The sequence below is a fragment of the Sebastes umbrosus genome, chromosome 9, assembly GCF_015220745.1.
Source record: "Sebastes umbrosus isolate fSebUmb1 chromosome 9, fSebUmb1.pri, whole genome shotgun sequence".
Taxonomy (NCBI): domain Eukaryota; kingdom Metazoa; phylum Chordata; class Actinopteri; order Perciformes; family Sebastidae; genus Sebastes; species Sebastes umbrosus.
This window is the reverse complement of record NC_051277.1, coordinates 25,662,403-25,675,503: the sequence shown is the minus strand read 5'-3', so window position 1 is coordinate 25,675,503 and position 13,101 is coordinate 25,662,403. Positions and strand designations below refer to the sequence as shown.

The following is a 13,101-nucleotide window of genomic DNA, read 5'->3' as shown; positions in this document are numbered from 1 at the left end:
AAATTTGGACTGAGTTTCCGTGACATCAGAAGCGAGGCGCCCTGTCCTCACGGAGCACCTGATGACAAATGAAACTACGTGTCCTTGAGTCAAGCTGAGGTAGGAGGCCATGCTAGCTTTCCTCTCCTTCTCTTAAAGCATGGGAGAGGGGTAAGGAGAGAGGAAGAGCGAGGAGAGGAGAGGAGAGGAGGGGTTGTCATGGGAACAGACATGGAGAGCCCTGTTTGAGTGAAGAGGCTTGAGACAAAATGACAGAATAGTGAAGCGATTGAACGTGGGAGAGGCTGCACAGTCAGACAGATATAAAAAAAGACAACATACACAACATGGCAGCTGTGTGGAAATAACTCTGTTTGTGATTCATTGTTAAAAGGAGCGCGAGGAAGATAACACAAATAAAAGGTTCCCTTCCCTCGTAACACGGTGCACTTTGTTTGTCTTCCTGTGAGGCAGGAAAAAGATCTAATGCTCACTTTCTGCAGGTTGTGCTCCCAGATCCTCTCACCGTCCTCCAATTAGAACTCAATGAAAAGGTGCGAATCATTCTCTCCTTCTTCCTCTCCTCTTCCTCGCTTCAGCCGATCCCCACCAGCCCCACCAGCACCTCACCTACACCCGGCGGAACTTTGGGTATGTCCAAAATGGACGCACCCAGCATGCAGGACGTCTACATCCTCTCCCCCGTCTCTGGACTCTACAGCACCAGGTCAGCCGCTTGCACACACAGATGTTTGATGGTGGCGATTATCATGATCCTGCTAATGACACCGATGATGTAATAATGATGATGATGACACCTCTGCTCTCTCCAGGGAGGAGCTGGGTCTGATGTCATGCGACGACATCAGCCGCTACAGCGTGAGCTCCCAGTCCGGCTCCAAAGGCTCAGAGGCAGTCAGCTACTACCTGGACCAGGACAGCGGTCAGTACTTCTCCTTGCTGGAGGGAGACGGACCCCCAGGGCCCGACTACGACAGGGGCCGCAATACGGGGGTTCGCCGGCGGGACAAGACCCCGACCCACGGTAAGACGGAGAGCTCCATTCGACAGCGTGAATGGGGCAGTAATGGCTCCGGCCATGTGTTTGTCTTGTAAAAACAGCATGCTCTCTCCCACCAGTTTCCTTCCACCTTTTTTTCAGCAGTCCTCCTTACATGTATGTGTACATCACTCACTTCATGGCTCTGCTTCTTTGTCTTTACCTCGCGTACGCACGTCCCAAAAACACTGATCACATGCCAACGGGTCTGTCCAAAAACACTGTGTCCAGCTCCCTGTCTGCCCCACCACCTGTGTCCACCCTTGTCCGAGACAGCTTCCTAGACATCCTGTACTTTCTTGGGAGACTCTCAAGGAGCCTATGATGTGCAAGGCGAGGGTCATGTGACAGACAGAAGCATTGGAGGACTATTTTATAGTCGCCTTGCTAGCTATAGGCCACCTGTACTGTAAAAAGGTAATCAATGGAGTAGCGCCCAATGCAACTGGACTTAAAAGTTAATCAATCAGTTTATCTATTAATGATGGGGAGGGAATGATATTTGTACCTGCCACCTGTTAAATACAGGGTAAATGTAAAGGGTGATGGTAGCCACGTCCAAAAGCATACCGTGCTTTATTGTCTATTTGACTCTAAATGGGACCATAATTTACTAAATGAACATCATGCTGTATTGAAGAAGGCTTGAAACTAACGATAGAGACCATAAACTCATGTTTACAATGTTTACTGAGGTAATAAATCAAGTGTCATTTTCTCATAGACTTCTATACAATCAGATTTCTTTTTGCAACCAGAGGAGTCGCCCCCTGCTGGCTATTAGAAAGAATGCAAGTTTAAGGCACTTCCGCATTGACTTCACTTTTCAGAACTGGAGGTTGCTGCCTGGTTGAAATACCTCCTATGTAGACGTCATAAGATAATAGCTCATCTGTGGTTATCAGCCACCAGTAAACCCCTGTTGTGGTGGAATTGACTTGAATAGAGAACTAACTTGACACTGTAAAGTGAAAGTAAGACCGTGTGACCTTTGCCTGGCATGTCACAGCAGTCCCTCGAGAGCCTCCCGTTCCCTCCCCCTCACCTGCACACACTTTGTCTCACCCGTCCACCCCTCCAGCTGTCTCCCACGCTGTTCTCAGTCACCGCCTTCCCGCGACACCCCCCCCCCCCCACTCCCTCCCCCCGTAGACGACTCTCTGACTGCTGATTGGTCGTTCCAGGTGACCTCAGGCCTGTTTCCATGCCTCCCGAATATAACTGGATGGCCGAGGCCAAGGAACCCAGCATGGGCAAGAGAGGGAGCCGAGGTACACACACACACAAACACACGCAAAAACACAGCCCCTCACACACTCAACCCAAACGGGTCGGACCGGTGCCCGTGCTTTGCTCCATACTCTCAGCTCAACACATTTCAGCTCATCCTCTGGTTCTCCATGGTGGTGTGGTTGTTTGAGGATACATATCTGCCAGGTATGTATCTGACAGAGCGACGAGTAAACATAAATGCAAGGAAATTGCATTTATACAGCCGCTCTGGAAATGAGGGTATTTCTATTCTATGTGACCAATTCTAACCAGCTTCACCGTTTTGCGGCGAGACTCAATCTGTATTCGACTGAGGATCCTCCACTCTACCATCAGAAAGTCCATGAATAACATTAAAGCACAATAGTACTGTCTGGGGCCTGCCTTTCTCCTTCTCTTTCTCTCAGTCACTTTTTAGTTTTTTCACATTTAAGTATATGGATAATAAACAAATTAGGTGAGAAGCTTTTTCTATCTGGAGCTAAAGCGGAATAAAACTTTCTGTGACTGACAGGATTTAGCAGTAGTGCCCTCCAAATCAGCATAATCATTGCAAACAGATTAGCTGTATGTCCCCGGCTGTGGATCCATATCAGACGCTACAGCTCTGAGGCACTTTTATCCCTTTCTGTTGGGTTTTTATCTGCAAGGGTCTATTCACCCTCGTCTGTTTCTACTCTGGGGCTCCCCCTCGACTCTACGACGCTATCTCCCCCCAGCCTCTGTGGTTTTCCTCCCTCTGTCATCAGTTGAGCCCGTCCATCCTCTAACTGCTCCATGCCTCTACCCCCCCACCCCTCATCCCTACAGATTCAGACAACTCCCTGCTGCGTTACCTTAGCGACGACAAGATCCTGGTGATCGAGGAGGAGCCCGAGGTTCCGGGCAGAGAGAGCCGGCGGGATTCCACCAGACGCTCCCGGCGCAAGAGCCGCAATCCCAGCAGCCCTAGCTTTCCCATCAGCCCTTCCATGCTGTCCTCCACCCTGCGCCTAGACCAGCCGCCCGAGCCTTTGCCTGTATGTACACAGTCTTTTAACTGCCATTTTTTTTGTCTGTTGGACGTGTCAGTGGTGGTGGTGTGCTGTATGTCTATTTTGTATAAATATGGATAGAGAAATCCCGTTTCATGACATGTTAAAGGATACGACTGGCTATATTCTGTTTTTTTCTTAATTTCAACAAATCACACAAAAAGACCAAAACCAACAATGTATTGATAGTACCAACAAGTATTATTGATGTAGCTGAAACCTGTACTATAAGAAACAACATGAATGAGCCACACTGTTGCACTGGGTGACATGTTTATGTTTATTACCATCAACATGGATGCACTATAGTTTAGTTTGAGTTAATCCTACAAATGCCATCCTGCTGCTGTAAATAGTCAGTAGTGCACCAAATGTGTATTAATCCACAACAGAAAGTAGAACCCAGGTTTAAATCATAGACTGTATAAAACATGGACGTAGTCTTCGTGAAGTCACCCATACGTTTCTGAAGAGCCATTGCGAAGCTCAGTGTGAGTGGCTTCGGATGCCTGCTAATCCAAAAATGGGCAAAGAGGTCGGTTGTCAGCCTTAAACGGGTGAGTTATATAGAAATTGATCCCCCGTACAGTCGTCATGAATGGGGAAATTATCTAAAGAGACCAAAATGTTTTTTTACCAGGCTGTAAACATGTTTATTTCTGCTGTAAAGTTGGGCATTTTAACATGGGGGTCTATGGAGATTGACTCGCTTTTGGAGCCAGCCACAAGTGGCCACTTGGGGAACTGCAGTTTTTGGCACTTCCGCATAGGCTTAATTTTTCAGCACCGGAGTTTGCCACTTGATTTGAATGCACCATTTACAGCTGTTTGAGTAACGTTTGCTATAAACTACAGATCCCAGATGTTTTAGGTAATTACTGAGCCCTTTTTTAAAAATGAAAGACCTATATACAGTATATATATGTGACACATAACACAAGATTTAGCACAAATAGTTATTTAAATGAAACCGTTTGAGACGTGAAATGTCTTTCTACTGCTTTCAACTCATAGACATCTCAAACGTGACAAGGAGCTCCAACTAGACACTGCTTTTCTTTTTCGTAAGGGGTCACAAGCTAAAAAGGTTAGGAAACACAGGTTTAATCTTTAACATTTTAGTGTACTTTACAAACTTATCACATATTTTTTTGTATGCAAAATCTTGATCTGTAACTAGTAAGTATAGTTGTAAAATACATGAAGTGGAGTAAATAGTGCATTATTTCCCTCTGAAATGTAGTGGAGTAGAAGCAGAAGGAATTCCTGGTGAATTTTTATCTTTCTTATTCTCAATGTTGGAAGCAGAGTTTAGGTCGTTTTCATATTTCATAGTTCATATGTCATTCCTTGCTTTTTAATAGTCCTTTTTACGGCAGACTTCTGACTGGTAGTAGGAAAATTACAAGTGTTACTAATAACATTAATGATGGCTCTGGTCTATTTAAGTGTCCTAGTAACTCAGTCTGACTGCGAGCCAGCATGCACAATACCAGGCCCCTAAAACTGAAGCAACTAAATGGAAATCAGCCATCATTCATTTTTATTATTAACACCTGTGCTTTCCCTACTGTGACGTGTTAAAATGTCTGCTGTGAAAAAAGACCTTGTAGGCCACTATAATCACCTTCAAGGCTTTTATCCTGATTCACTCTCACAACTTCCATCGATGTACAGTGTGTGTCCTCTCAGAGGGAGACTGCTTGTGGATGCGGGATAGGTCATGGTGTTCACAAATTCACACACATCGTCGTCATAGTGTGTGAGTGTCAGGTAGAGGAGACAAAGGAGAGTGAGGATGATCAGTGTCATTGCATGGCTGCCAGTTTCACGGATTATGAGAATGACAGTGACACTCTCGGACACGCCCCTTTGTAACTTTTCTCTCATGCACACGCCAGTACACGCACACACACATACAAGCATGCACGCGCTCACACAGACACACAGGCATACACAAACAAACACAGACTAGCACACAGGAGTGCATTTGTATGCAGGGTAGCCATCTCACGACTCATCCTAACTCATCCTAATATCCCCATCTCCTCAGACACGCCTGAGTCTAAATAGGAGTTTATTCTGGACAAACACACACACACGCTTGCACGCGCACACGCACGCAAACACGTATCCCTGTGAGTAGGTGCATGACTCAGCATCAGCCAGACCAATTACAAGCACGACTGACAGACTGTGCTTAAAACACGACGCACGCAAACACACACACACACACACACACACACATATACACAGCGCGCGCTAACAGCTTAGCTAACACCAGGCCTCTCTAACCCTCTCAGCTTCTCATGGCGGTGACTCATATCTATTCTGTGGCACATGAAGTATACTATCCTTCACTAACAAGCATACGCTAACCTTAATGACCTGCTTGTTTCCTCTCTCCGTATGAGTCTTTTCTATTAACATGATACACTAACATTTTAGCAGAAAACATGTTATTTGAATTTAACGATGGACAACTTGTAGTGAAATGTTTTTGTCTAACAGTCACGTATTTTCCGACACGTTGCACTAGGGACGTCACGATACCAGAAATTTAGTAGTCGATACCAATACAACTGAAATTCCATCGTTCTCAATACCCAATTCGACACCACAATAAAAAACAAAAGTAACACAATAAATCCCATGTACAACATCCACTCCTTTGTTATCGTTTGCATACTTGGTTTTGTTAGGAAGTTAAGCAGGTCATAATTCCCTCTCTATTACAGGATGAGAGCTGGTAACGTGAGCTGTTAGCAGCCGATAAGCAGCACAGTCCTGCACGGAGCTAACAGCTAACGTTACTAGCTCTTGTCCTGCTGATTTCAACACGGATTTGTTGTTCGCAATGTAGCTTTATCAGGGAACGTCTATGAGAGAATGACCCTACTTCTCGGTAAACATTGTAAACATGAGTTTATGGTCAAAATCGCTAGTTTCAAGTCTTCTTCAATACAGCATGATGTTCATTTAGTAAATAATGGTCCCATTTAGAGTCAAATAGACCATAAAGCAAGGTATGCTTTAGGGCGTGGCTACCTTGTGATTGACAGGTCGCCACCATGGTGTTATCCGGTCTGGGAGTTGTCCGTGTTTTTGTCTTACAATTTAAGCCTTTCACAGTGTGTTTTCAGGTCATGAAAGTTAACCGTAACCTTTTTGGTTGCCTAAAAATGTCTTTGGTTGTACTCCTCTCATGTCACTTCTGGTTGCTAAAAAAACAAGATGGCAACAGCCAAAAGCCAAGATGGTGACGTCAAAATGCCAAACTTGAAGCTTCAAAACGGCAGTCCACAAACCAATGGGTGACGTCACGGTGGCTATGTCCACGTCTTATATATAGTCTATGGTCCCAAAAACATTTTCTATCGTCCCCGGGTCGATTGGGATGCCGTTAGTCTCAAGCCCTGAGCACAGTGCTGTAGAAAAACGAGTACCACGTTTTCAGAATTTTGGCATTGATTTGGTACCTAAGTATCAGTTCTCATAACATCCCTACATCACACACAATAATATTACCCTGAAATCATCCTCTGCAGCACAAGTACATTCAATCAATTGTGTTGCATAATGGTAAAATAATGGATTATGAATTGATAGGCCCCTGTGCCAAAACCATGCCTAAAGCCTATGGCTTAGGGGCCCCCTGACCCTCTCCTGGGGGTCTGGGTCCCCGAGCTTGTGCCCGGTAGGTCCATTCGATTAAAAGTGTGTCCACACTTGGGGCAGGGATTACAAAAAATAAGTATTTTAATAATACCCCAAATTCAGTTAAATACATTTCCTTGGGAGGATTATAGGATTATATATAGTGGTTAATGTTAGCTCCACACATTTGAACAATACCAGGAATCAAGCGTGTAATCAGCCGACAAATGATCTATTGGTGATGGAACTGATCGAATACAAAAAACACTAAATACAATACGCAGTTAGTACGGCACTGCTAATAGCCCCTCAGTTGAAAACGCTAGCGTTATTTTTCTGTGATCCTCATGTTGTACAGTCATACTAATAAACTGCACTGATTTTACCTGCTAGTATTGCATTGAATTGTGTTTTCTAGTTTTTTTATCCATGTAATTTGTCACATAAAGCAACTTTGAGCATTTAAAAACATTTTAAATCTGCGTAACAGCTTCAGTTAATAGATTAATTTATACAGTATATTACTTTAAAGCGGATAACCAGCACTTTACTCACTGGACCAACAATTACAAAGGAGTGAAATTTTCCAAATGACCAAAATATGTCAAAGTAGACTCACTCGCTGTTTTTTAAATCTAATCTCAAGACTCACCTTTTCCTCTCAGCCTTCCCCTAGGGTTCTGGTTCATATGTTTTCCTTTTAAACTTGGGCCTCGTAATATATTGTTTATAACTCGTATAAAGCCTGTTTTTTTGTGTCAATTTTTCAGTTTTAATATTGATTTTCTTTCCTTTTAATGTTAAGCACCTTGAGATTTTGCTGCATTTTAAAGTGTGCTATAAAAATTAAATTTAAATTCACTGTTATTATTATTATGATTTTTTTTTTGTTAAAGTAGTCTTTTGAATTTCATAAAAGGTTTTCAATACGTACTATATGGGTAATAGAAATACAAAAGAAACCACAGAACATATATTGTACACAGCACAGGCAAAACAACAGATCATGATATGATAATTACCAACAAAGGCCCACAGAAGAAGTGTGTACGCGTGTGCTGCTGTTTAGGTATGGAGGGTTTTTAGAAGCTCTTTAATGAAGTCTTTTTGTTTTTCTTCTGTCTCTCAGCGAGCTGTGGACACACTGCGAGCAGACACAACAGACAGGTGAGTCTGTGTTTGTGGTTGTTTGTGGTTCGACCACATGCTCGTGATTGATGGAAGGAGTTGTAGGAGTCATTTGTGGTTACATTCAATCCTGTCTGTCCTCCTGCAGGTACTCCGGCTCAGGAAGCTCAGGAGCTGCCTCCATGAGGAAGGTAGGACAGCAGGTATTGCTATGGGGCTGACTGTAGTTCTTTTATAAATCTATAATTCTGATGGTTTATTTACATGATTTTTAAATAATGCTGTCTTTCCAGTACATTTTGATTTGGACTCAGAACTGCATGAGGCTTCAGTCCCATCCGCCCACATCCGCTGTTACATGGAGCTCGAGTGTGTCCAAATAATAGCTAAACATACAGCCAGACAAGAATAGGAGAGATACCTCAGATGAAATCCTTTCGGGACTGTAATAATTAAATAAAAGATAACGGTCGGATGAGGTAAATTGGTTTCCATATTTAGGTTACTGTGACACAGGAAGCTGTCTTAGTCATTAGCCCTCGCCTCTCTTCCGAAGCACTATGAGTTGTAGCATGCAATGAGTCAGAATATAAACATATTTATTTGTTATTTGTATACTTTGTTACCAAGGTAAATAGTCAGAAGGTGTGTTCAGCTATGTTAATGTTGATACCATAGACTGTATATAAAGATGGACGACATGACAGCTCCCCAAAAGTGAAGCCAAAACATCTGGGTCGCCCCCTGGTGGCTGGCTGCAGTATAGGTCATAAATCCTGCCCCCTCCATGTTAGCGGATGGGACATGGGCCAAACTAAAAAGTCAAAGTACACTTCAAATACATTTTCTCCCAAAGATGGTTTCTGTCATTTAAGGTAGTTCTTATCACGCCAATGTATGCTTAAATGTTCATTTTTCTGATAAGTTTGGTTTTGATTCATTTTTTGATGCTATAAAAAGGGGCATAGATGTCGTGATTGGCAGCTATGAGTCTCTCTCGCTGACAAGCTGCGGCCGTGCTCGGCTCGTGATTGGTTGAGGCGGGGGACCTTGGTACCGCGGCTCCACCGCCCGATCACTACAATGCAGACTCTGGCTCCAAATGACGTCAAAATCTCAAGATCGCAGCTCCCGTATCCGGGATATTTTGGCTTCACTTCTGCGCAGTGGGAGGAAGTGGAGACGCGTCGTCCATCTTTATATACAGTCTATGGTTGATACCTATAGCCACTTAGCCTACTCACATTAGCTTCTTTGAGATGCATTAGATAGTGTGCAATTCAGGTGTTTGCTGAACACAAAATCAGATTTTAAAGGTGCTAAATTCGATATCCAGAGCGTTAATATAGCAGCAAACAACTATTGTCTATGTAAAGATATAGAGGAGTAATGTCTACTGGAGCAGAGAATGAAGTCACTCTAGGTAACTTTAGGTAGTTATTGTTGTATAACAGACAATACTGAGTTACTGACTCTTTTGTTTTTATTTTAGCATTGAACATTAGTGCATAATTTTCACTTATAGCCACAGTAGCTGTAGAAATCTCTTAACTAAGTGCTGAAAATCTTGAACCTTTTTGATGCATTTCACTGTTTTCAAATGACTAAACGTAGCTAGTAGCTAAGGTGATGCAGTCCACGACATCCTGACATCACTGTGGGTTTTAGTCTCTGTGCATACAGCTTTCATTTCTCCATCACAGGTTGTAGGTCACTTCCTGGCTGTAGCAGTTTTAGTATTGTGATCCCCTGTGCCTGTAATCCTCTCTGCTGTGTGCCGGATAAAATAAAAATAAGCTAAACATGAAGAGTGAACTCGCTGCAACCTCTCTACGTGCATCAACACCAACCCAGATATATTTTTGTTTGAGCTAACATGTTTTTCTCTCTCTCTCCTCCTCTAGTCTTTCCATTACACCTCTCTAAGAACGAAAACCAAAAAGAGAAGTAAAGGTAGACACTCTGGTGCATTTTCTCTTTGTTATGTATTATCTTTACTGTTCTACCACTGTATATGTATGTATGTTAGCATGAATAGCTCCAGAAAGAGCAAACATTTGACCCCTAAAATGTGTCTCAATCTAAATGTCTGAACTCCAAACTAAGCCTGACAGACTTTAGGTGCTGTTACAACACATTGCTAATGTATGTGAAAAGTCCAGATGAACAGTACTTGATTAAAAGTAATATACACACATGTGCAATAACACTGCACTTGCAAAATTTTAAATTTACATTTACAGATGTTTTCTTGTTTCCTGTTCACCTGCCACACCTGATTGATTGTTTACCTTTTTTTGGATGTATCACTCACACTGATGTAGTACTTTTATTTTTTGTTTCTTATTTTATTCTTTAGCTGTGCAGATGTGTAAAAGAAATGATTCAAAAGCTCACTCTCTGATTTTACATAAAGAAAGTCCTACTGTAAGCTACTGCAGACTTGAAAAGAGTCCAGCCATTACGCCTGTTAGTGCCAGACTCACTGGAACCCCGAAATAAATGGCTACACTTCTCCTTTTATTACCAGTGTTTTTCCTAATTCAATGCCAAATGCTATGAAAATCAGTATTAACATCGTGGTTTCCTCTTCCTGCAGGTTCCCTCACTAGTGCCAGTCGAAGGAGAATTTCCTGTAAGGACCTGGGCCACGGTGACTGTGAGGGCTGGCTGTGGAAGAAGAAGGACGCTAAAGGCTACTTCACCCAGAAATGGAGGAAGTACTGGTTTATCCTCAAAGAGTCCTGTCTCTACTGGTACACCAACCAAAACGTAAGGAATCACATTCAACTGTCGTTATGTCCTGAATATCTGTGACACTTTTTCTCCCCGCATCTGAATTCAGTTTTTTAAACAACTTTATTGACAAAACTAATGTACACTGGTCAAAAGACACAGCTTAAATAAAAAATAGGGGAATTAAAGGGACATCACCAATTTTACACATAATAATCAGTCTACTTATATTGAGTATCACCAAAAAACAGCTCTATACTGCTTTCTAAGGTGAGAAAATAACCCGGATGATGTCATCAGAGTTATCATAGGTTTGAGACTTTAAATATTTGACAGTAAATCTATGTTACAAACTGGGCACATCGACTTTGAAAGATCAGGGCATTTAACATCTCTAATAAAAGATGAAGGCTTGTAGGATCCAGTGTTTGTGGAGCTTGACCCATACTAGGGAATAAAAATCTGAATATTACAGCCGCTGCTGCTTCAATTTTTGCACTTTTTTGTCCCTTATCTTTCAAAAAAGCTTAATACTAAACAAAATATTAAATAGAGATTAATTTGACGGATATTAAAATCTAAATCTATATTCTAAAAATCATAACATAACAATTATGTAATTTCAATGTCCCCAGTTAGATTCCAGCTGAGGATTTTTATGAAAAAAACAAAAACAACACATAAGACATTATTAAAAGAAATTAAAAATAATTAATGTATCATTTTTGCATTAGGGTTGTCCTTGACCAAAGGAATTCTTAGTCGACGAGACTCATACGATTTTGTCAACTTATTAATTAGTTGATTTAATTGACAGATCTGTAAAACTGAATTTCTTCACAAAGAATCACACAATAGCACCAATTTAAATCGTGTTTACAAGAGATGTGCTCATAAGTTTCTTGAAAATAAGTTATTCAGCATGAAAAAAAAACATAAAAGTGGCTTATGGACTAAAGAAATCTTGGTCGACTAAGACCAAAACAACCGATTTCGACTAAGAAGGGGCAGCCCTATTTTGCAGTTCATTTTCCATGTCCAGAAACTTTTTTGCTGTTTACTGTTTTCAAGGAATCTTATAATGAGATCATTCGAACAAAAAATGTTAATGTTTGGGGAAGATTTAAAACAGTTTGAGTTATATATGTGAAATCCATTCAGTGTTGCTTTTCATCACTTTTTATTTAATATCGCCATTCCTGCATTTGTGCTTTCAGCTTTTGTACTATGACTGCAAGTACCGATTATTTTCATTGTTGATTAATCTGCCCGTTCATTATTTTCCTGATAAATTGATTAATTGGTCTATAAAGCATCAGAAAAGAGTAAAACATGTCCATTTCAACTTCTAAGAGCCCAAGGTGATATCATCAAATGTTTTGCTTTGTCAAACCAACAATCCAAAAGATAGGAAAGCAGCTAATTCTCACATTTATGAAGCTGGAACCATGAAATGTGGAGCATCTTTGCTCGACTTAAAACCATAAATCGATTATCAAAATAGTTACAGATTCATTTTCTGTCGATCGACTAATTGATTAAAAGACTAATTGTTGTAGCTTGAATTCAAGATGATCTGTTCAATGCGTTCAGTGCATTTTGATCTCATACAAACACAAAACTCACTGTAAGACTTGTTTTGTTTCTATAACTCAGTTTTGCAGCTAAGTCATATCTCATCTATCTTTTTCATGTCAAGTGGTGAAAGGAACCAATATAAACAACATATGCTGTTTTCATATGCTTGAGTAGAGTGCTACTATCCAAAATAAAATTGGTATATCAGTATGTATGACATTTTGTTCTCTGTGTTGATGATGTACCACCACTCTCCATCTGTCTCTGCCTGCAGGATGAGAAGGCTGAGGGCTTCATCAGCCTCCCCGAGTTCAGAATAGACCGAGCCATAGAGTGCAGACGGAAATTGTGAGTGTCCCTCACATGTCGCCGAAATTACTAATCAAGCACATTTGCTCGCACCCACACACACACACACAACATGAAGGCACACACACCTACGGCGCATACATGAAAAACACTAATCAGTTTTCTTCTCTGCAGTGCCTTCAAAGCCTGTCATCCCAAAATCAAGAGCTTCTTCTTCGCCACAGATTGTCTTGAGGAAATGAACAGGTGAGAGAGTGAGTGGGTGTCTCCGTGAGTCTCCGAGTGGGTGTGTTGGTGTCTTAATGTGGACAATAGTCGGATGCTGGGGACGTCACGTGTCCTTTCATG

General features: G+C 41.7%; 1 protein-coding gene across 6 annotated transcripts in view; it reads left to right on the top strand.

The window, feature by feature from the left end:
* The window catches only part of si:ch211-26b3.4 (connector enhancer of kinase suppressor of ras 2), an 83,192-nt gene that overhangs the window by 60,073 nt on the left and 10,018 nt on the right, over window positions 1-13,101 (top strand). For 4 of the 6 annotated variants that reach the window (XM_037780632.1, XM_037780636.1, XM_037780633.1 and 1 more), the window contains exons 10-19: window positions 579-706; window positions 813-1,024; window positions 2,224-2,310; window positions 3,122-3,330; window positions 8,132-8,169; window positions 8,279-8,333; window positions 10,035-10,083; window positions 10,730-10,902; window positions 12,719-12,792; window positions 12,928-12,999. In XM_037780632.1, coding sequence (XP_037636560.1) covers window positions 579-706; window positions 813-1,024; window positions 2,224-2,310; window positions 3,122-3,330; window positions 8,132-8,169; window positions 8,279-8,333; window positions 10,035-10,083; window positions 10,730-10,902; window positions 12,719-12,792; window positions 12,928-12,999 — 1,097 coding nt within the window. The remainder of the gene's footprint in view (window positions 1-578; window positions 707-812; window positions 1,025-2,223; window positions 2,311-3,121; window positions 3,331-8,131; window positions 8,170-8,278; window positions 8,334-10,034; window positions 10,084-10,729; window positions 10,903-12,718; window positions 12,793-12,927; window positions 13,000-13,101) is intronic. The other 2 variants (XM_037780634.1, XM_037780637.1) reach the window with 2 other exon arrangements.